Genomic DNA, 22,040 nt, shown 5'->3' with positions numbered 1-22,040 from the left:
GGTTTAAAGTTCAAGGACGTTTCCAGTCGTGCAATTTAAGATATAGAAAAAATATTTGTTAGTAATTAAGTAAGAACAATTCAGGCAATCTGCCTTTAATCAATGTAAGGACTATAACATTGTCTGACGTAGAGCTTAAGATATTGTAAAAAGAAAACCTCAATCGCGTTAAATTTATTAAACCTTGAAATTGCTCTTGGAGGGGTTTTAGTATTATAATTATAGGTATAGTCGCATTCCCAGTAAAGAAAAGGTCAAATTTTTAATTATTTAAAGATTTTTTAAGCTGGAAAAATCAATGTAAATATCAAAGTATACATTAAAGCATATGCATAATTAATTCTAGCATTTTTTTTGGGGGGAACAAAAATGGGCATTCGATTTCCCCCAACAGTTGTGGGAAAAATTTAGGGTAAGTCGTAAAAATGTGTCATATAAATGAAAAATCAGCTCGCTGGCCATTATCTTATCATTCAACACTCGGCTGACCGTCATATATAATCTGAATCAAATAAATAAACGGGAGGCTTTTTTCGCTGTCACAATGTTATTCCAATTGATGATATTCGCAACTTATTTGCTAATTAATTAACGATTTCATGTGACAGCGGGGGACTTTTAGATTGCGATCAGATAACTGATTACTGAATAGACACTTGAAAAGGTAAATAAATGTGGTAACAAATTATAAAGTTCCCAAATTAGCTAATAGATATTTATGTAGGTACAAATTAGAGGAACATATCACATGGATAGATACAATTATCCAGATACTTTTCGCCGCTGAATGAACCCGACACGTGGCAATTGGGAATCAATAGACTAGACCTTGGCTTGATTGTTGTTTTCTTTCGATCAATTTTGTTTTGGTTCTGTTTTTTCCGGTCTTCTTGCGCCACAATTGAATAACCAGTCAACAAAACACCGACCAGCATATCGGATTACATGCTTAAAAATAATTACCCGCCAGTGAGACTTACGAAAACAATCATATTGTGGATTTTTTAGAAGGTTTGTTAATTTATTTTGTTGCAGTTAAAACAGTTTTACTTATTCACGTTTCAAAGCCCAACAATGAAAACCCAACGCCAAATTACGTTTAGCCTAAAATGCCAGTCTGATATTCCCCGGGAAAAACAAAATAATAATAGTAATTTAATAAAATTAAAAACAAAAACTGGCACAGTCCCCGCAGGAATTATACACTCAGCGTTTGGATGTGGGATCTGTTCCGATCGGCCTACCTAAAGTTTCGTATTTGCTTACAAAATTCGAGTGAATCGCTTAGGACCTACTAAACAAGTTCTACGAAAGAAATCTAGGATTGCAATATTTGTGTGGTTGTGCTAATTGCTAAGTGTTATCTAGACGGGGTAGTACAAAAATATATATATGTATATGTTACATCTAAGTGGTCATCTAGATGCCGAGCAGGCACTCTCCGTCCCCAGGAGCGACCGCTGCGGCGAACTCCGCTGGCTACGCCTGCGTCACGAAGTACACCTCGCCGGAGGAGCCCACGACCACGGCGTGGGTGTCGCCTGCGCCTCCTCCCAAAGCCGCACTCTGGCCGGTGGCCATCATGTTGGACATGTCGGTGGTGCCGTTGCTCACGATGCTCATCGCCCCGCTGAAAGCATCGTCCTGTCCAGTCATCTGCACATCTGCACTGTGGTCCGTGCTCTCGACGTGCATCTGCAGTGAGTCCACGCTATCGTATAGATTTCCACACTCGCCGCACTTGAACAGCGGCTCCACCACATCCGGATGCTTGCGCTCGACGTGCCACTTGAGGTTCACGGCCGAGGAAAAGTTCTTTCGGCAGTTGGCCACGCCGCAGCAGTAAGCTCGCTGCTGGTGCGTCTGCCTGTGCCTGTACAGGATCGCCTTGGACTTGAAGGTGCGGTTGCAAATGGTGCACACCGGCGTGCTGGACTCCGCGTCGTGCGTCTTCATGTGCATCCGCAGCATTCCCGGGCCCTTAAAGCTCTTCAGACAGATCTCGCACTGCGGCTGCTTCTTGCAATTGGCCCGAATCCAGTTGGTGTGCGAGTGCATGTGGTTCTGCAGACCCTTGAACTGCCGGAACTCGGTGCTGCACAGGTGGCAGATGTACCGGCCCGATCCCAGCGGCGAGGTGTGCTGACGTATGAACTCCGTCACCAGGTTAGCGTCTATCTCGTAGTTGTCGTCTGCTCCAGCGGCAGCAATTACGCTGGCCGTCTGCACCAATTGGCGGGAGTTGGCCGCTGCCAGCTTGCTGCTGATCGTGGGTCCTGCGGTGGGTGGTTGGTGGTCGCAGGGTTCCAGCGTAACGCCGACCGAAGCCTGGTTGCCTCGCTTGGCCCGCTTAGGCGTAGGACTTGCCGAACTCACGCTCAGAGTGGGGGCCACCAGGGCGTCCGCCGTCGCAGTGGCCTGGCTGAACTCAACCACAGCGTTTTCCAAGGATATGCTCTGCAACTCCTCCTGCTGCTGCTGCTGTTGATTGTGCGCCTGGTCCGAGTCAAGAAAAGCTTGGTCAATGTCCACACTTGCCTCGCCATCTGGAGGCTCCATGATGGCGTATTGCAGGTCCTCGTCCACATCACCAGACAAATGAGGATCCTGCTCGTCCGCGATGAACTCACAATCCTGGTCTAACTCCTCTGCATCCGGATCGTCCAGCATTTCCTCGTCCTCCAGCTGGATTTCCTCGATTATGAACGTGTCTTGGTCTTCTTCGTGCTTAAGATGTTCGTCCTCATCTTCCATCTCATCTATTGCCTGCTGTTGGTCCAAATCGTCGAAGTACTCGTTCTCCTGACTTTCGCTTTGCGTGAGATCCTCGTTGATCATCACCTGGTGGTGCTCATGTTGGTCCTTGAGGAAGTCCTGCTGCTGGTCGTCATCCAGGACAATGGTCTCGAAACTGTGTTCTCCCTTGACGTCCAGCTGTTCGTACACCTCATCCAGATCATCGTCCTCTACTTCGCAACTGTCCTCTAGCAACTGCACGTCTGCATCCGCTAGAGAAGCACCTACATGCTGACCCATGTCCGTGGCGTTGGTGGTAGTTGTCACCGTGGTCACTCCGGTGGGCGCCAAGCTGCGCTGCGGAACCAACTGGACCAACTGCAGCGTCTGCGTTCCATTGGGCTGCTGTACAATCTGCAGTGTCTGTCCGTTGGGCGTCTGCAAGAGTTGGGGCAGGAATTGCGACTGCGCAGCAGTGGCTTGCCCATTGGCCGTCGCCTGCTGCGTTGTGCTGATGATCTGCGCGAGCTGCGGCGCCACAATCTGGGCCGTCGTGATCAACTGACCGTTGGGAAGCAAGATCTGCTGCGGCATAGTCGTGGTGGCGCCTGCAGTGGACAAAAGCTGTGTTGGAGCTGGCTGCAGTGTGGGCAATTGGATCTGCTGAATCTGTTGTTGAAGCGTGGGCGGTGGCGGAGCAGGGTCAGGCATGAGTTGCATCTGTGGCTGGGGAGCGGGTTGTGGGGCCGGGGCTGGGGCCGCCTCGAGATGCCGCTGTTTCTGCTGTCGCGATCCCTTCCGAAGCAGTGGCTTTAGCTTGGGTTTGGCCGGGGTCTGTTGCTGCTGGATTATTTGCTGTTGCTGCTGCTGCTGCTGATGCAGTTGCTCGTCAAGGAGCTTCTGTTGCTTTTGGAGCAGCCTCTGCTGCTTGCGCTCCAGCTGAAGCTGTTGTTTGGCAGTGGCCGCCTGCTGTTCCTCCATCACCAGTGCCACAGTCAGACCGCGAATGTACTCGCGCAGCTCCTTGTCGCTGCGCTCGACGAGCGTCTTGAAGGCGTGATTCCGGCTCACTGCGTGGACGCACTGCACGCAGATCTTATCCGGCCAGCCCTCCGTGGGCTCCACTCGGACATTGGTGCAGTCCATCAGCATCTCGGGCACCTTCTCGCTGAACAGGGGGCGCATCTCCTTGCGCTCCGAGATGCACAGGCGGCAGATCTTGTCCAGCTCCAGGACCTTCTTTCGATCCATTACTTCGTGTCACTTGGGGAGGCTGCAAAGGGAATTAATTAGCCTAACTAACACACGATAATTCAAAATAAAATCCCTGCAAGGTGCACGAGTACTGGGATTTGTTATGATTTGCCCGCCAAAATTCGCCAATTAAATTTCAGACTATTTTCATGTTGTTAACAGACCTGTTAATCCTCGCTGTTTACAGGGACCATTCACAGGTCTGGTAGCTCTTGCGCCAGACAGAGTCAGATATAGTGTTATACACAATTTACCATCTTGGTGTTGGTGTGAGCGAAAAATCAGATTTTCAGGCCCAAAAAACGAAACAAATACATAATCCTCGGACTTGAATGGGGCTAATGAGTTCGATTCACTTACTCCCGCACTGCGTGCTCCTTTGATTAGGGATTTACCAGCAAAATTCGCTTACCTGCGCTGTATTTATGTAATTTTCGCAGCGCCCCACGTCCAACACACAAAACTCTTCAAATATGGCCGCGTCACACAAAAAACCGTTCGAAACTCACATATTTGTGGTCTGGACAAAGCCCCGGGGTTTTGAAAGCAAAACAAGTGCACACACCAGTGGGTCTTTCGGGGACCCTAATCGAATGAAATAACTAGCTATCTGGCGACGTTATCAATAAAGTTCTCGATGAGATGAATGAATTTCTCCGCCAGCCGCTGAACTTCTGCTTCTGTCTTTCTCTGTGTGTGAGTGAGATGATAGGCGTGTTGCAAACGGCACTGCCAACTGGGAAAGGCGTAAAATGCCTAACGCGTTGCTATTCACCAAATCCATTTGTTTATATTTTGATTTTAATTTACCACTATGTTAATTGCCCTACGTTTTGAAAAAGGTTTTTTTCTTTAACTTAAAGTGTTCGGGTATGGTTAGCTTCAGTTTTTTATTAGTCTTACCTTTTCTTGTTAATTCATTTGCATTATGTTTCGCAAACTACGTTTTTTGAGGGTTTTTTGGGGCAATCCTTACTGTGCTTACATTTAATTTCACTATATATATATCATTTTTCACTTTAATAATTTTTTCGCACTCCACCCAACATTTTACAAGAATGAAATCCTATTTAACTTGACACACAAATTTAAAACAAAATTTAAGGACTTGGCAGTGGTGCTGCCAACCCGTTTATTATAACTGACATTTCGGAGTACAAACACCTGTTGAACTGTGTTTTTTCGGATTTACAAAACTTAAGGATAATGGTAATTTTTTAGGCTGGTGGTGCCACATTCGTATTAGCGAGGTCGTACATCTGCCGCTGCTTGTTCCTCCTGCTGTGGGTTCGTACTACTAGGTAGATACCCAGGATTACGGCGAGGGCCAAAAGCAGTGAAATCACCACAAACCACCCGTAGAAACCCGGTTCATCCTCATCGAAATCCTCCTCCTGGGCGTTTTCCCACTCGGTGAAGTTGCCCGAGGGATCCTCCTTCAGCTTGTCAGTCTTATGGTCTCGGAAAAGCGAGGCCTTGGCCAGATTATTTGATTCCGGGGCCATGAAAGCCGGCTCCGTATTGTCGATCCGGACAAAAGTGAGCTGGGCTCCGGCTAAAGGTTGTCTATAGCGCCTCAACCCGTGACCGTAATACTCGTATATATCAGCTCCAAACTCCCGATGCTGGTCCACCCACTGGCCAATCACCTGCACCTTCACCTCGCTCCTGGGATCCATGCTGCGTCCGAAATAGGCCTTCTCCGCCACATCCAGACCACCAACTCCATCCGAGTCCAACTCGAGGACAGAGCTACGGTGCTCGAAGAGAAGTGGCAGCCTGGCCAGCTTTTTATCCTGGTAAACACTAGTCATGTTTACGAGGATCTTCTCCACAAATTCGTAGTTCAGGCTACCGTAGATGGGCTTCCGTTCGCCACTGGGATTGCGGAGCACACTGTCGCCCAAGTGCATCTTGTAGCTATTGGAAACATTGCGCCACGGCAGGTAGGTGATGTTTCTCAGATGGTACATGAGTGGTTCCAGCTCCACTAGCACATTGATGTTGTCCTCCAGACCGTACTGCAATGATTTCAATTGTTTCAGTAAACCTACGGCACCATCTCCTCGAGAAACTCACAAAGTTATCGCCGAATATCATCACCACGCAGGTGAACAGATTGTCCGTCACGGCATTGACCAAATCCGTGTGAGGGAAGTGACAGAGCTCCGTCTTCTCACGCTCCACGTTCGTGGCCTTGGCAATGTATGTCAGCCGCTCCTTGGGATTCAGCTCGGCAGCATAGTTCCGAAGCACCATGTCGTATGGGACCCAGGCCAGAACCGAATTAGCTCCATTGGCACACACCTCCGACTGGGCACCCCGTCCCCTCAGCTCACCGTTGTGCAGCCGGAGAAAGTGGTGGTTGTCCCGCTTGACCGTCGTGGAACCATGATCCGCACACAGGGTGTCCACGAGGACCGCCTGCAAAAAGCCAGATAAAATTTTAGACGGGAAACAAGCACAAGTTCGTCAGTAGCCCCCATTCTTCGGCTTATCTCGTGCCCGCCGGTATTATCTTCCTCAGCTACGATGGACACTTTGTCTGTTTCTTTATCGTCAAGCTAATTCAATTTGGAATATCAACCACTCGAAGGTGGCACACGAATAATTTATGGCTCGCATCGGCATTGGATTTATCACTTAAGGATGTCGATGAGACAAACCCGTTTAGACGAAACAGATGTCACCATTTAAGGCAGGGAATTTTCATATAAATGGGGTCACTCTTTACTAAAAAGGAAAATATTTTATCTACCATACAACATATACAATAAATTGAAAATGCTTAAAACATTTAATTATGTTTAGAATTGTTAGTTTTCAAAGTGATTTGCTTACAAAATTTGGCAATTAATGTTATTTATATTTATTTCTGGCAGACAGACAAAATAACAAATTATCACCAAGAAATATTTAAAAAAAAATATGAGTAACTTGTTACATGATTATAAAACAAAACCTTTAAAAGATACTGCTTGAATACAAGTTAGATCAGCAACAATTATATTTAGTCTTCGCAAAGCACAGATACCGATAAAATTAAAAAAGGGTCTAGGAAAATTATTTTATAAAATGAACCCAAGATATAGTGATTAGCACTAGAAAAATATTATTAAAACTTGTATAACTTTGAATATTATAATCAACCAAAATGGTCTTCCACATAGTTTACAATAGTAGATACTTTGTGCTAAACTTGCTATTTACAAATTTGTTTACCGAATGGTGTGTTGAATAGCTTATCATTCGGTATTCCCATATGCTAATGATTCACCTTCTCGTTTTGGGTCAACGTGGTGGCCTTAATATGACACTGCAGATCCTTCTCGCTGGGGATAACCACATGTCGATCGATGTGCGACAGGAGCAGCGGTTCCGTCTCGATGCAGAAGTGCGGGTGCTCCTTAAAAGCCGTGCCCAGAGTCACCAGCAAGGTTAGGCATCCGATGATGTTGGCTTGCATAAACATTTCCGCAGTTCCAGTGACCAGAGTTCTTGGATTCAATTGCGCCGGAGCCGTCGATCAGCACACGTCGGTGGACAAGTCGTAACTAAATTTGAAATTTTAAAATGACAACTGAGCGACGGCCTATTCAAACGCATTAAACTTGACCGCCGAGCAATCACACAACGAACGCCCGAGTATCACCATATTTATCTACTGATGAAGGATTCGGTCGAGATTTACTTCGATTTTCGGTGAGAGCCGATCCGTATTAACGTCACCGCAATGCCAGTTAGTGAGTAACGACTGAAGGGAGGAATTCGCTTCCCAACTTGGAGTCCACATTCGGCGATAAGATAATCGAGCAACGACTAGCAAGCATTCGACTCAAACTCCAAACCAAATGTGTAACACCAGTGACTCTATGCTACGCGTGAATATTAGGGTGAATCAATCTGCTTAATACAGAATATGTTTTGTAGACAATTTTAAAAACAAAAATGATCTACCTTACTTTTTTCAATTCGACTCTGAATTAATAATATCCTGAACTTTAAATACAAAATATCGTCTATCAAGATAACTTCCAGTTAAATTAAATGTTTTTAAAACAAATAAATGTAGTTATCAATTTGCTTGAATTTATGCTCCATATGATAACTTAAAAAAAAATACAAGTAGAAATGCATTTTATGAATTTCCAAAACGAAATATTTAATTTTTTATGAAGCAAGAAAAGCCTGCAATGGTTTAAATTAAATAAAGACAAATGTGTTGTTAAAAAGTAGGGCTTAAAATTATACAAAAATTGGAAATTGGTTCTAGGGTTTTACAGCATACAGTCAACATTTGATTCTAACAAGATCATTTATTTTTCTTTAATAGCAAAAGTATACAATTCTTATTTATGTTTGTACAAGTGGAAATTGTTGGACAATTTACATATTTAATTCTCACAGTCGGTATTCATCATGCGATCCCATTAACAATCTTTTGCTGGCTATAATGCTTTCCTGCGGCATTCGTATTTGATTTGTACAAAATTCAAAAATAACAATCTAAATGTAACAGCTTACTGTCTAAATCACTAAAACTATCGACGATTGTTGATCTCATCCCTCGGGGCGCGCTGCGGACAACAAAGAGGATCAAACGACACGAGAAGAGACATTGGGAGAACAATGGAGCAGTGGTGGATCGGTGGAGGAGCAGTTGTGTTGGTGGTGTGGAGGAGGAGTGGGCTCAATCTAGGGGTGGAGAAAATACAAGTCGTACACGAACAGAGTCTAGGGATCTTGAGTTACCGTCTGAGCTGCTTCTGGCAAAGTATTCGAGGACATCTTCAAAGTCACCTGTGTCGTCGCCATTGTCGCTTCCGTCGTCGTCGTCCATGTCATCATCATCGGAGTCCAGCAGATCTCCGTCGTCGTCGTCTTCATCGAGGTCCCCGTCATCGTTGTCCGAGCCGTTAAGGTTGCGCAGCAGCGGGAATCCCATGAAATTCGGACCTAGACCAAATGCTACGGGATGAGGCTATTAAGGAACTTAGTTTAATGACTCAAAGGTAACTTACTGTTCTCGGAGCCCGTATCCGAACCGTCCTCATCAGATTCGGGCACCTCCTCATCATCTTCCTGCAAGCATAGACATAATATTTAGTTCAATATCATCCATCCGCCGCATGAGGGTTCTCAAATCGATGGCAGCGCCGATTCCGACTCCGCCACCGCCATTTAGATTCAGATTCCCATTCCCGGTGCCACTGCCATTGCCACCCAGTGTACGTGCCCGCCGTCGCACCCCAACAATTGAGCTGTTGGGTGCATGTTGGCGAGAAAGATTCGGACTTGCGTTCAGGGCGGGACTTAGCCGGCGGGGCTGCTCCTCCACAAATTCGTTGGGGGCGGCGGGCGCCGCGTTCTCCCCCGGCTGTGGGCGTGCCGGTACTTCCTCAAAGACGCGAAGCAACGAAGCACCGCCAACATCGTTGGCATTTGCCGGCGCCGGCGCAACTGCGTCCGCCACCTCGCTGGCCAGCTCCTTAACCGCACGCACCTCTTCCGACCGCTCGCTCTTCTTTACGCCCACTGCGTAGATCTTCACGTAGGTCTCCTGCTTTGACTCGTAACCGCTGTAGTCCTCGACCACTGCGATCAGGCTCCCGTTGGCGCTGACGCTCAGATCGTTGATGTTGCGCTTCACGTCAATGGTCGCAATGCTTGAGTAGTCGTAGGCGTCCAGCACATTGAAGCTGGTGTCGTACGTGGTCGTCTCCATGTCATGGTCCCTATCCGCCCCCAAACTAGCTCCGTATATCACGTGCATCGGGGAGAAGGTGCAGTTTCGCTGATCCAACACCGGCACTGTCTGCAGCAGATGGAAGGTGCGCAGATCCCACACCTCGGTGTTCGCGATTATCTATTTTGGTCGTTAGAGTATTAGTATGGAAGTGATGGCTATATCGCATAACTGAACCTTACCTCCAGGCAATTTGGATGGAAGACGCCCGATATGCACTGATTGAACTTATCGAACTTGTGGATTTCCTTTCCGGAGCGCACATCCCAAAGAACGCCATCTAAAAAATATATTTATTATATTATTATAACACTGCAATAAAATACATTAAATTCTGCTAAGGAAACCAACATCGACATTTTTATAAATAAAGACTTATTTGCTATAAATATATAAGATTTAAATAAATTTCGTGAACTGGTGCGCTATTACACTATTTACATGCGAACGATAACTAGAATTATGAATTCCATTTAAATATATTTCAACAATTTTTTAAGCTAATTTAAGTTACATATTTTAAATAGTTTTTAGATGATGTTAAAATGTTTGAAAATGATAAAATGTATATTTAGATAAACAGCTTAACGAAGACAAACTACAATACTTTATTTATTTACCCGACAAAATCAGCTCATCGGTTCGGCAAAGAGTGGCCCGATTTTTTGTGTATAGATTAGGTATAGTTGGCGTGAAAGAGGCCACCTTGGAGCCGGTGTTGATGTCAAAGAGCGTTGCGCACTGCAAACCAAATGAAAAATATTAATTCATTTATCAATGAGATTTAAATCTTCCTATTAACTCGAAACAAACCTCATTCTGTGTGCCCAGGAGGCGATCCTGCGCCGTCTGACTAAACTCACAGTAGGTCACATCGGGAAGGCGCAGCTTCAGCTTAAACTCATCGTCCGCAATGGACCACAGAATGCTGGTTGGCGTGCGCCAGAAGCTCGACGTAATCACTAGATCCCCAGCTCTGTTTGCCTTAATGGCATCCACGCTGAAGTTGTGGCAGTTGGAGAAGAATTGCTCCACGCCGTCGTTCATGTTGAACACTCGTCCGTCGCCCTGCTGTGTGCCCACGATGATATACTTGCCCACCAAGTCGCAGCAGGTGAACTCAAGATCCTCGTAGTCCGCCGACCGAATGCTGCGCCATGGCGAAAAGTGCGTGTGCACATAGCGTCGGTCAAAACGTCCAGTATTGAATCCCGCTTGAGTACGGGCATGTCTGCTGGTCAAGTTGTAATTGGAGCTCAACAGTCGACTGGGCTTTGGATCCGGACACTTGTGCGGCTCGTACAGATCAAACTGCGGGCAGGTGGTCACAGGATTGTTGCACAGCGAGTGTTGGTTGGTGAGGTATTCCGTTACGATGGTATTTAGGGTAATCCTCTTAGGGTGAAATTGTGCTTCATCTGGAAGACCCACCGACATGCCACCGGGCTCCATCATTTGCTTTTGAATCGACCGGCTCACCGAGTTCCGGTCCGTTCTTCTGATTTTTATGGGCGTCTGAGTCGTGTTAAGACATCCAAAGTTGGGTATACTGACTCCTTCTACAGCGTTGCTACTGCCTGCTCCTCCAGCTGGTGATGAGTCCTCGCCGAAGCTTCTGTTTAGGTCTCCGCTGGCCATTATCGCTGCATTCACATCCTGCATGCGGCTCCGCAGGCGATTTCTGGACAAAGACCCGCTCCCACTAGGAAGTGATTTGTAGTCGAAAGGTGACTGATGGAAGCTACGAGTGGTAGGTGTCTGCAGCGGAAGTCCCACTTCGCGCTGCAGCATTTGGGCGGTTTGGGGAAGACCATTGCTTTCCAGGTGTTCGAAGATGAGCTGGTACAACTGCTGCTTGTTGTACTGGATGCGCGTCTGGGCAATCACATTGGCTTTGTGCATGTTGGAGAGCGACGGATCAAGTGGATTGTTCAGCGGCTTGGTTTTGCCGGACACTCGTTCGAGCAGCTCTAAGGCGTACTTCTGGAAGATCACGTGTTCGGCGCGCTTCTCCTGAAGGATGGGATCCCGCATCAGAGTCTGGAGTTGTCCACTGGCGAATAGGGGAAGTTTGCTGACGATCTGCCGGACACGATCCGACCGCGCTAGTCCCGCCAGGGCTCTACAGGCCATTCCTCGGATGCAGTCCGCATCCGTAATAGGTCCTTTGGTCTGCATCAGTGAGAGCAGAACTACGATTCCGTTGTTGGAGCACACAGACTCCCATACTCGCTCAATTAGCTCCTCGGCATACTTGTGGTTGGCTTTGTTCTTTCTGGAGGAATTACCGAATTTAATCAAGCTAGTGCCGCTATCCTTGCGGATAATAGGAGAGCAGACGCAGTGGCACAGCACCGCCAGTGCCGACTTGAGCACCTCCGCATCCGAGGTGATCTCTCCAGCAGCAGCTCCCAGTACCGAACAGAATCCCGAGGTGGTGGACTTGTCCAGCATCAGCAGACGCTCGCAGAGCACCACATAAACCCGAGGGATAATGCAGCAAACACTGAGCACGTCCAGAGCCGAACGCACAGTCTCAGAGCGCCCGCTGTTCACCCAATCGTAGCTGAAGCCGATGATCCTGAGGAGCATGGTGATTCCGCCGAGCTTCATCAGCTGATCTACCGGTTGCCAGTGCGCCCGGATCGAGGTATGCTCCTGGAGAGTGCGAATCTGGTCGTGCAATTGGTCGAAGTTCAGCTTGGCCGCAACTGTGGGATTCTGGCTAAAGAAGTGTGCCGAAGATGGCGACGAGGATGCCGCGTTGTGCTGGCACAGGAAGCTGTTGTACTTGTAGAAAAAGTGCGCCTCCATGTACCTCTTGAGCGCTACACAGACGTGGCGCACCATTTGCCGGGAAGCACACTCTACGTCTTCGTTTATATCCGAGTCATTGTCGCTGTCGTTGTGGCTCGGATCAAGGATCTTGAGCACGGAAATCTATAAGACACCAGTGGAAAATTAAGTAATTAGTATGAGGAGAAATTACTATAATTTAAAGTACACTTACCACATTGTAGAGCTTTCTTAACCCATCCTGGGCATCAAACTCCTCCAAAATGACCTTAAACTGGAAGCTCAGACTGAAGAACATAGTGGCATGGCACTTGGAGGAATCATGGCAACGACCCAGGATCCAAAGTGCGTAGCGCACCAGCTCCGAAATGAGAGGACGTTGCATACTGCATATGCGCTCCATTGCGTCCTCGCAGTATGCTAGGTAGTACACGGCGATAGACACACCCGTGGTGGCCAAACTGGGTCGTGGCACCTTTAACAATAGCTATAGGAAAAACAAAATATTAAATAACTAATCATTCAGGTATTAAGATTCACTGACCTCCAGTCCGCCGTGTGAAATAAATTCTAAAGCAAACTTCTTGTGACAAAGAAGAGAAGCCAGATATTTCAGCACTTCGTAGGCCAAACAAGTGTCCCGGCGATCCAAATTCTCCAGGTAGCCAAAAATCAGCTGCATCACATTGTTCTCGAAGGCCATGGCTAGGAACTCTTGATATTCGCCCAGGCTGGTCAGGAAGCGCATGATTAGCATTTGGCTGGTGTCCGCCGTGGGCGGATGCAGTGGGATGTACATCCGTTTGTAGTAGCGGGAAACGGAAAAAGCATCCCTGCTGTTCTCGAAGAGAATCGACATATTAGAAGCGTCGCCATGCTGCGATGAACTGGCTCCCATGCCACTGCCGTTGTGCTGCGGTGACTGCGGTGCAGAGGCATTGCTGGCACAGGCCACCCAACTAAGCATTCCCCCTACACTGCTGTCTGCCGATTGGTTGTGCTGCGAGTTATTGACATCGGGAGCAGCGCTCTTACTGATGGCCAGCAGCATGTGCAGGCGCTTGATCATCTTGGGTACCAAGCGCATGTTCTGATCTCGGAAATTAATGGCAATGTCGCTCACTTCCATGGCTTCGGCCAAAAGTCCGGTGGCATAGCTTTGGAGGGGTTCGATGCTGTCCTCCGCCCAGGAGTAGATACGGTTGATGGTTCCATCACCTTCGGCGGTCTGGAATACTGCTGAAGTCTCCATGCCTGGCATTATCTCCAGGATGAGGCGACATGCCAGGATGTTAAGTTCTAGTGAACTACGGCTGACGTTCTGGCGACTAAAGTAATTCTCTCGCAAGTAATCGTTGAGTAGCTAATGGGGCAAAATAGTACATTTTAATAAGTAGGTGCAGTAATGGAGCAGCTTAAGTTAGAAATCAGTTATAAGAATTATATGATGAAACCGTTGAAACAACTTAATTATTTGTATGCTTAATTTCTCGTTGATGTTTTGCATTAATATTGTTTTTCAAAAATATTAATAGGTGCCTACGAATAGTTATTTATTTATAATGTAAGAGTTTTGAAGAAAAAAAAATATTGTTTAAAGTTTGATGCCTTCTTTGGCTGTCTATGTTCTTGAAATATTAGTCTTATATTTTCTTCAAAAACAAAAAAAAATTTACAAAATCTTTCAGTAAAAACCCTATAACAATCCAATTTAAGTGTCAGTCTAATAAAAATAATGGGCATTAAAAACCAATTTGTTTAAAACCGATTTTTTACTTGTGACCAAATGTTAATTAAGTTAGTTAAATGGAATTTTTCAGAGTTTAATTGCAAAATCCTTAGATTTATCAACTTGAAGTGATTTGGCCTAAATGGCTTTGCTAGTAATGGCTAGTAATATGGAATATCTTTAGATATTAAGACCCCTGTCTTACTTTGCTCATAAAGGTGTCCTTGCGAAAGAGCAACTTCAGTAGTAGTCCGTACTGGCAGCTGGGATCGGCTCTATATGGATGTCGCGAATCCAACGGATCCGGGTCCTTGCGCCGGTATACGTCCTTCTCCCGCTCAAAGATCTCAGCCAGGCTAAGAAAACCAAGCAGGTTTGAGTTAGAGGAGTTAACGGGTTGGTATTGTATAGCTTTCTTACCTTCTCAGAGTTGGCACTGGGTCGTAGCCATTCTGGGTCTGCTGCTGCTCCCACTTGTCGATGATCTGGGTGAGCTCTTTTTTGGTGGCCTGGCGTCTGTCGGCGGCAGCAGTTTCTTCCGGATTTCCACCGCTTTCGCTTTCGTTTTCCACACTCATGGCATCGCCTTCTGCCTCGGCGTCATCCTCAGCCTCCGGTTCCCCCTCGTCCTGCTGTTCGGCGGGCTCATCCTCCTGATCTCCGGCTGCATCCTGGTCCTCCTCGGCCTGTGCCTCTTCATCTTCGCTTTGGTAAGCCACTGCCACCGCCTCTGCCATCAGCGCTGCCTCCGTCGCAGCCTCTGCTGATGCCTCAGTCGACGCCTCTGCTGCAGCCTCTGCTCCGGCTGCATTTTCGCTTCCACTGCCCTCAGACATTGAAATATATTACCCGGACTCGGGTGCACTAGCACTAGTAGCAGACGCACTCTTAGTTAGTAACTAGACACTCCAAAACCTTCTCCCAGTGGCGAAATAAAGCGTGCGGCATAAAATACCACGCGCTCGAACTTTTCGCACGAAGTAGTGTGACCGCTGGCAACAGGCCAGAAAAGCCTGATGCCAAAAATACCAAAGCAAAACTGATATTTTCAGCTGACACACCAAATCTGTTTTGTTTGTGCCCGACAATTATCCGTTTATTTATAAATTACAGATATATACATCCTTAATGTACATTGGCTTACATATTCGAGAGCATACAATCCCTTTCCTTACATTATCCTTAATTGAGTTTACACTTTAATCCTTTTTCCCACGAGTGAAAAAAGGCGCGCTCAATTTGTTTCGCACAAAGTAGTAAGACCGTTCTCGAATGTGCGAGAAAAGTCGCGACCGAAAAATACCAAACTAAGAGTGTGGGGGTTTTCCGATTCCTGCAATAAGCCACACTAATCGGATTGTTTTGTTTTGTCGGCCGATTAGCCGTAAATATCTACGTATATATCTTTCAAATTCGGTTGAAGTACTCATCATGGCTTTCCTCTATATACTAGGGTGGATTTCCCTGGGCATACAGATCGTTTTCCTGACATTATCCATAGGTGAGATGTACTTACCCGATGTGTTGGCCTGACTGCAACGTCTGCAATTGTTTTTCTAGTGGCTGGCCTGTATTACCTGGCGGAATTGGCGGAGGAATACACGTCGGCGGCGAGGAAGTGCATCCTCTTTCTGATTAGCTTTACGATCTTCGTATACATCCTGTTGATGCTCTTCGAGGACCTGCCGTGGAGCCTTATAATATGCGGATTTGTGGCACAGGGTTTCCATCTGGGGATCATGGGAGGATTTCCCTTCGTGCGACTGCTCTCCCTTCCACTCCTGGGATCCTTGGCCATGCTGCTCGTCAATCACTTCCTGGCCTTCCAGCATTTCACCAGCGTTTATGTGCCTTTTACGCAGGTGAGCGACGGTCAGGGGCTTCAAAGGTTCAAAAATATGAAAAACGTATATGTTGCATAAATCATCAGAGGGGGAACACTTTACCTATGTAGATAATTATTACCCTTTCTGGGTGTGATTTTAAATTATTATTTAAATGTACAGCTTATAATATATACCACTGGTTAATTATTTGCGGTATATAGTTGTTGATAATCAGCACAGATTACATTATTAATTAATTAATTAATCTTTTTATTTTGTATTCACATATTTTTATGTACAAAAGAAAAGGAAAAATGTTACTTTCATTTTTATAAATGATGCTTTTATTAAGGAAAACTATGGATATAGTCTTCTATAAAATGCATGTATCCGCAGAAGCGGATTAGTTTGAAGTATTTCCCATAAAATTAAGTTAACTTAATTTAACTAATACAATTATTTTCCTCAGGTGCTAGCTTACTTCACCATCTGCATGTGGATCGTGCCCTTCGCCCTGTTCGTATCACTCAGTGCTAATGATAGCGTCCTGCCCACCACCGTCAACGATCAGAGCCGGCTCAGTCCGGACATGGTCAGCAATTACTTCTCGCGAAACAAGAAGCAGGGCCTGCTCTCCCTGTTCCAGTATCTAAAGGAGGCCCTGCTCCCTGGACGGACCAAGAAAGCCTTCTAGATGTAGTTTATTTAATGTTTATTTATTTTTGTAGCCGCAATCGAGACAAAAGTATACAAAACGTATGTAAACTACGTTTATGCAATGAGATTCGCAATTGATTTATTTAAAAATGGACCTAATAGATATTTTACGGTTTGATTATAAGGATTCATAAATTGTTCTTATCATGGATAGTTGTACAAACGAAATTTAATTTTAATAGGGTCACCGTTTAGGTCATATACTATTGGCAAATTTATCTTATATGCTGGATAGGTCAACGTTTAAGAGAAGTTTATCAATGCAAAAGACAAAGTCAAGCTTTATTTATATTTGTGAAAATCTTCACCTCTCAGGAACATCATTATTATAGATAAATGCAAAAAAAGCGCTTCAATGGCACCTCAAAATTTATTCAACAAAATATAATGGATAATCAAACTTTATTCCGAAACCCCTAAAAACTACTTGTTCTGGACCTTGACATTGCCATCGGCCATGCCGAAATAACACTTTTGGGCCATGTTTACAAACAATCCCGTCTCGAGAACACCGGGAATCATGGTAATGGCCTTGTTGACCTCGTCCCAGTCGTACTCCCTGTTGGCAATAAACTTCCAGTCCAGCAGGAAGTTGCCATTATCCGTGACAATGGGTCCCGCTTTGACCTTGGCCATCCGCAGCGAGGCTTCTCCGCCGAACAGCGCTTCGATGTGGAGCTTGATGGGCACATAGGCCATGGGGGCCACCTCGATGGGAACTCCGCGGCACCACTGCTCGCCCAAGCGAATGGAGTTCTTCGTGTAGTCGGCCACTACGATGAAGTTCTTGGCGCAGGAGGCCACCACCTTCTCCTGGAGCAGGCAGCCACCGCCACCCTTGATCAGCACCATGTGCCGGTCCACCTCGTCCGCCCCGTCGATGGCCACGTCTATGTTGGGGTTCCTGTCCAGATCGCCCAGGTTCAGGTTGTAGTCGAGGATCAAGTGGTGCGCCTGATAGGACGAGGGCACGCAGATGAGATCCGTGAGCTCCCCCTCCTTCCACACGCGCTCCGCAATTCGCTGGACAGCATAGACGACGGTGGAGCCGCTACCGATGCCCAGAATCTTCGTATCCTCCGTGACCCATTGATCCACGGCTGTGCGGGCCGCTGTTTTCTTGGCCGCGTCTAAAGCAATGTCATCCATCTTGCGGATTTGGGAGTAGAGTATGGGTGCCCCGCGGAATAGTTGTTCACCGAGATGTTGGATGAGCTGTGGTCGCTGGCCGCCTCTTTGCAATAACCCAGATAACATGTGGTTAACAGCTTTCGGTTTTCAATCGCAACTTCAATGTCACAGAGATCAAGCCGCCTGCGGTTTGGGTGACGCGCTAGGGATTTCTCACCGTTGCGCCGTCCAAGGTAACAGCACTGTTAGCTTGGGCGCGAAAACGTCAGTTATTTCAACTAAGAATAATGGTTACAAAGGGTGTAGTGTAGTTGTCATAAAAAAGGGAGTGTTTTTAAGTATTGTCCGGGAGCTCCTGGCCCCCTTTGATATTTCACACGGACATACTAAAAGAGAGAAAGCCAAAATATCGAAACATGATAAGGTACTAAGCTTACAACTATAAACACTAAATAATTTTTTTTTCTCACAGAATCTTAATCTTAAAAATAAATCTTAATAAATATATATTATTTTTTTGTAAGAGCTTTTCAAATTATTATTTTCTTTATTACCCTCTATAAAAAAAAAGTAATACGGTTATTTAATACAAGTATATTTTAAATATAATTTTTTCAAATATGTATATTATTTTATGTTTAAAAAATTTGTATTTTAAGATGTCAAAGACTAAAATTTTCATATAAAAATAAAAAACACCAATCGAAAGTTTTACTTTTTTATTAAACATTTTAGAGAAAGGAGTAATGTTTCCAAAAAATACAGACATACTTCACCTAATCGGATTCTTTACAGATTGTGAAAAATAAAAATAACATTTTTGGTAAGTAGCTTGAATGTTTATTTGTGTCTCAAACTTATTTTCGGTTAAATTAAATAACACAGTTAAATTCAAAGAAAGATTCTGATTTAGTCAAAACTTTAATTTTAACTGTCAATTAGATAAGAGCTTTTTAATGTTTTTATTTTTATAAATTGCGTATATTAGCAAACAAAAGAACCAAAACTACTTATACTTTTTTTACCACTCAATCATATGTATGTACATATTTCTTTCTTTTGGCACATGTTTCTTATTAGGAATATTAACCTTAGTATTCAAAATTTCGTTTTATATTGATAAAAAATGAATTCTTCAAGTTATGTTCTTTCCACTTTTTTAGGTACGTGGGTCCATAACCACTTTGGTCAAATCGAACGTTACCACTTTGGGGGCAAGGAAACCCCCGTAACCAGGACGACCTTTGTAATATATTCCCAATCCTGCGAGCGGAACTGCTGGATGAGGCACCACCTCCTGGACATCCACAAAAGGCAAAGTGTTCTGGGAAGCATCCTTCAGCTGACTGGAGCTGACAAACTCCAAGAACTGGTTATCTTTGGAGAGCGGTAGCGAAGGCAAATCAGAGGCAGTGGGCAAATCACTCTCCTTTAAAATCATTTTCTTTCTGATTCCCTCAAAATGGGAATTATCGTTGCCCAGCCAATAGCTCTTCGTCTGCGGTTCGATCAAAATACCGTTGGAGAAATTAAAGAAACTGAAGCGTACCTCCAGGTTCAGGTGTTTGTTGAAGATCCGGAAACGCACTCCGGTCACCACTTGGTCCGTCGAGTTGACTGAGATCTCATCCAGATCGAAGGCTCGGCTGTCCACGCTCAAGGTGTGGAAGTCGTAGCCATCGCGAATGTCCACATCACTCACGTTGTAAGCTTCCACAGGTTGCCATTCTAGCGAGGTGATATTGATAGATCCTCGGGACAGGAGTTCGGCCTGCTGCAGCTGCAGATGGAAGACGCGGTTGCTCTTCACAAACCTGACTCCAGTCACAACCTTGTTCTGCTTAAAATCCGACATGGAGTCGCGCAGATTAAAGTAGCGATCGGACAAGGGTCCTGGTTCATCGCACAGGCAGAAACAGTAGTGGCAGCGCATAACGAGCCATCTCGACCAGGAGGCTGGCTCCCTGATCTCGGAATTACAATCCTCGTTGTGACCGTTATTGTTTAGTGCAATGTACTTATAGCGCCTTGAGGAGTTGTTGGGGGACAGGCAGATCGACATATCCGACTCGGCCAAGTCGCAGTTGTAGAGTCTGCCCTTGCAGGCGGGTTGCTGGCCACAGAACTCCTCCTCCGGTTGATAGCAACCAAACGAGCGGGTGTCATGGTACTCCGGGCAACTGCCCCAGCAGTTTTGTCCCTCATTCAGGTTTATCTCGTTCTCCACGAAGCCTTGCAGAAAGCGGGTGACGCGGTCATAGGTTTTGCCCTCCACATGCCCATCTTCTCCGGGATCGCAGCGCCAGTAGAGGCGGCTGCTTTTGGAGACGACCTTCTGGAGTACTTGCAGAGCATGTTGAATGCGTTTCTGGTAGTTCTCTCGCATCAGTTCCAGCTCCTGGGTGAAGTTCCCACGCCCGGACTCGCGCAGCACCATCCAGGAGAACTCCATCATGCTGTAACCCTTCAGCTCCGTGAAAGCTGCCTTGGTGAAGAGCTGGTAGGCGAACTGCTGGGCGGACTGCCTGGCCAGGCACATTTGATCCGGAGAGGTTTCAAAACTGACGGTCAGTCCCGAGAGCAAGGAGTCACCTGAGTAAAGAAGGTCGTGAAGTAGTTTCAACAACCAGGGCAGCGAATTGGAGCCAGGATCCACGTTCCACTTGGCGAATTTCACCAGTGTGGTCGGCTCCAGTGAGTCCTTGTGCTGCTCGTAGCCCTCCAGTTGCTCGTAGCGGAGATCAATATACTTGGTGAGGTCCTTTAACTGGTTGAGTCGGTGAAGCATCTGGGACTTGTCCTGCATCTCCCTTAACAGCGTCTCCATGATCAGAGCGGTGTTCTTGGCCTGCTGCTGCTCCATACTCCGGATATTCTCGTTCACCACCTCAATCTTTTCCATCATCTCGCGCTGATTGTCGTAAATCAAGGCCCCCGCGGCGATCTCCGCCACCGGCAGCTTTTCGATTAGATCCCACGACTTGAGGATGGTGTGGGTCACCTCTTGGATCACCCGAATAATGTCCAATGTTTCCTGGACCGCTCCTCCATTTGCGGGAGTTGTAAGCACGCTAAGTGCGTACAAAACCAGCAGAAATTTCATGGCCTGCAAACAAAAATAAACAAACAAAATTCAATTAATGCGAATTGGACACATTTTTTGAGTATCTGCTTACACAATTGAATTCCCTTCAAGCTGCTGCAAATGGTTATGATACTCTAGAATTACGCCCGATCACTTTGAAAGATTCGCTCAAACTGAGAACTTCAAACTGACGCTCGTACCATATGTATGCTTCCTCTTCTCCATTAAAAAGGAGCTGCTAACGCCTTCCCAGCTTTATTCAGTATTAATAGTTGGGGTATTCCCTAAAAGCCTAAACAGACCCTTCATTTTATTTTTATACCCGTTACTCGTAGAGTAAAAGGGTATATTGTATTCGTGCAAAAGTATGTAACAGCTAGAAGGAAGCGTTTCCGACCCTATAAAGTATATATATTCTTGATCAGGGTCACTAGCCGAGTCGATATAGCCATGTCCGTCTGTCCGTCTGTCTGTCTGTCCGTCTGTCCGTCCGTATGAACGCTGAGATCTCGGAAACCATAAAAGCTAGAAGATTGGCATTTTGCATGCAGATTCTAGGAGTTCCTACGCAGCGCAAGTTTGTTTCAAAAAGGTGCCACGCCCCCTTTAACGCCCACAATCGCTTATATACGATTTTAAAAATTTAAATATTTCGGAAAAGTAAAAATGCAGGTTTATTGTGTTTATCAATACCTATCGAAATGTAGAATAAATTTTTCAAATCGGACCATTCGTTAAAAAGTTATGCGTGATCAAAGTTTCTATCTCCATCTCCCTCGCACTCCCTTTACCTAAGTAACGGGTATCTGATAGTCGGGGCACCCGACTATGGCGTTCTCTCTTGTTTTTATTTATTTTAATTAGTATATAAAATTGACGAATAGCTGACCAATATTTAAGAATTCAGTCCGATTCTTAATTCGTTTTGAAAAGAAAACTAAAAAAATGAAAAGGACGTTATTATATTTTTAAATAAAATCACTCGCCACTATAATACCCTAAACGCAAAGAAAATCATTT

The 22,040-nt window shown here is 45.7% G+C and overlaps 6 protein-coding genes across 7 annotated transcripts; 1 reads left to right on the top strand and 5 right to left on the bottom strand.

Annotated features, from left to right (window-relative positions):
• Positions 1 to 993: 993 nt before the first annotated feature.
• LOC108043765 (zinc finger protein 853) lies at positions 994 to 4,676 on the bottom strand. Its single transcript, XM_017122573.2, has 2 exons — positions 4,403 to 4,676; positions 994 to 4,009 (listed from the first exon to the last, which is right to left on the bottom strand). The coding sequence occupies exon 2, from the start codon at positions 3,985 to 3,987 to the stop codon at positions 1,480 to 1,482; it is 2,508 nt and encodes an 835-aa protein (XP_016978062.1). The 5' UTR covers positions 3,988 to 4,009; positions 4,403 to 4,676; the 3' UTR covers positions 994 to 1,479.
• Positions 4,677 to 5,077: 401 nt separating this feature from the next.
• LOC108043766 lies at positions 5,078 to 7,967 on the bottom strand. The gene is made up of 3 exons (XM_017122574.2): positions 7,268 to 7,967; positions 6,070 to 6,414; positions 5,078 to 6,011 (listed from the first exon to the last, which is right to left on the bottom strand). The coding sequence occupies exons 1-3, from the start codon at positions 7,460 to 7,462 to the stop codon at positions 5,208 to 5,210; spliced, it is 1,344 nt and encodes a 447-aa protein (XP_016978063.1). The 5' UTR covers positions 7,463 to 7,967; the 3' UTR covers positions 5,078 to 5,207.
• Positions 7,968 to 8,201: 234 nt separating this feature from the next.
• On the bottom strand, positions 8,202 to 15,260 carry LOC108043762 (protein mahjong). Of its 2 annotated transcripts, none has more exons than XM_017122569.2 (11): positions 14,682 to 15,260; positions 14,467 to 14,617; positions 13,077 to 13,895; positions 12,747 to 13,019; positions 10,550 to 12,676; positions 10,357 to 10,477; positions 9,919 to 10,016; positions 9,494 to 9,856; positions 9,012 to 9,072; positions 8,743 to 8,958; positions 8,202 to 8,685 (listed from the first exon to the last, which is right to left on the bottom strand). In XM_017122569.2, exons 1-11 carry the CDS (start codon positions 15,095 to 15,097, stop codon positions 8,681 to 8,683), a joined length of 4,650 nt encoding a protein of 1,549 aa, XP_016978058.2. In that variant the 5' UTR covers positions 15,098 to 15,260; the 3' UTR covers positions 8,202 to 8,680. The 2 variants fall into 2 exon arrangements, with proteins under 2 accessions (XP_016978058.2, XP_016978059.2); XM_017122570.2 differs by having other exon boundaries at positions 8,203 to 8,685; positions 8,743 to 8,946.
• Positions 15,261 to 15,584: 324 nt separating this feature from the next.
• LOC108043764 (protein TEX261) lies at positions 15,585 to 16,871 on the top strand. Its single transcript, XM_017122572.2, has 3 exons — positions 15,585 to 15,762; positions 15,822 to 16,123; positions 16,557 to 16,871. Exons 1-3 carry the CDS (start codon positions 15,693 to 15,695, stop codon positions 16,779 to 16,781), a joined length of 597 nt encoding a protein of 198 aa, XP_016978061.1. The 5' UTR covers positions 15,585 to 15,692; the 3' UTR covers positions 16,782 to 16,871.
• Positions 16,872 to 17,155: 284 nt separating this feature from the next.
• Positions 17,156 to 18,266, bottom strand: LOC108043763 (ribose-5-phosphate isomerase). Its single transcript, XM_017122571.2, has one exon. The coding sequence runs from the start codon at positions 18,059 to 18,061 to the stop codon at positions 17,228 to 17,230; it is 834 nt and encodes a 277-aa protein (XP_016978060.2). The 5' UTR covers positions 18,062 to 18,266; the 3' UTR covers positions 17,156 to 17,227.
• A 374-nt stretch (positions 18,267 to 18,640) lies between these two features.
• Positions 18,641 to 21,217, bottom strand: LOC108043768. The gene is made up of 2 exons (XM_017122575.2): positions 21,112 to 21,217; positions 18,641 to 21,041 (listed from the first exon to the last, which is right to left on the bottom strand). Exon 2 carries the CDS (start codon positions 21,036 to 21,038, stop codon positions 19,095 to 19,097), a length of 1,944 nt encoding a protein of 647 aa, XP_016978064.2. The 5' UTR covers positions 21,039 to 21,041; positions 21,112 to 21,217; the 3' UTR covers positions 18,641 to 19,094.
• Positions 21,218 to 22,040: the final 823 nt, after the last annotated feature.

The sequence above is a fragment of the Drosophila rhopaloa genome, unplaced genomic scaffold (assembly GCF_018152115.1).
Source record: "Drosophila rhopaloa isolate 14029-0021.01 unplaced genomic scaffold, ASM1815211v1 contig_115, whole genome shotgun sequence".
Classification (NCBI taxonomy): domain Eukaryota; kingdom Metazoa; phylum Arthropoda; class Insecta; order Diptera; family Drosophilidae; genus Drosophila; species Drosophila rhopaloa.
Note: the sequence above shows the minus strand (reverse complement) of the source record. Positions and strands in the feature narration are given on the sequence as shown.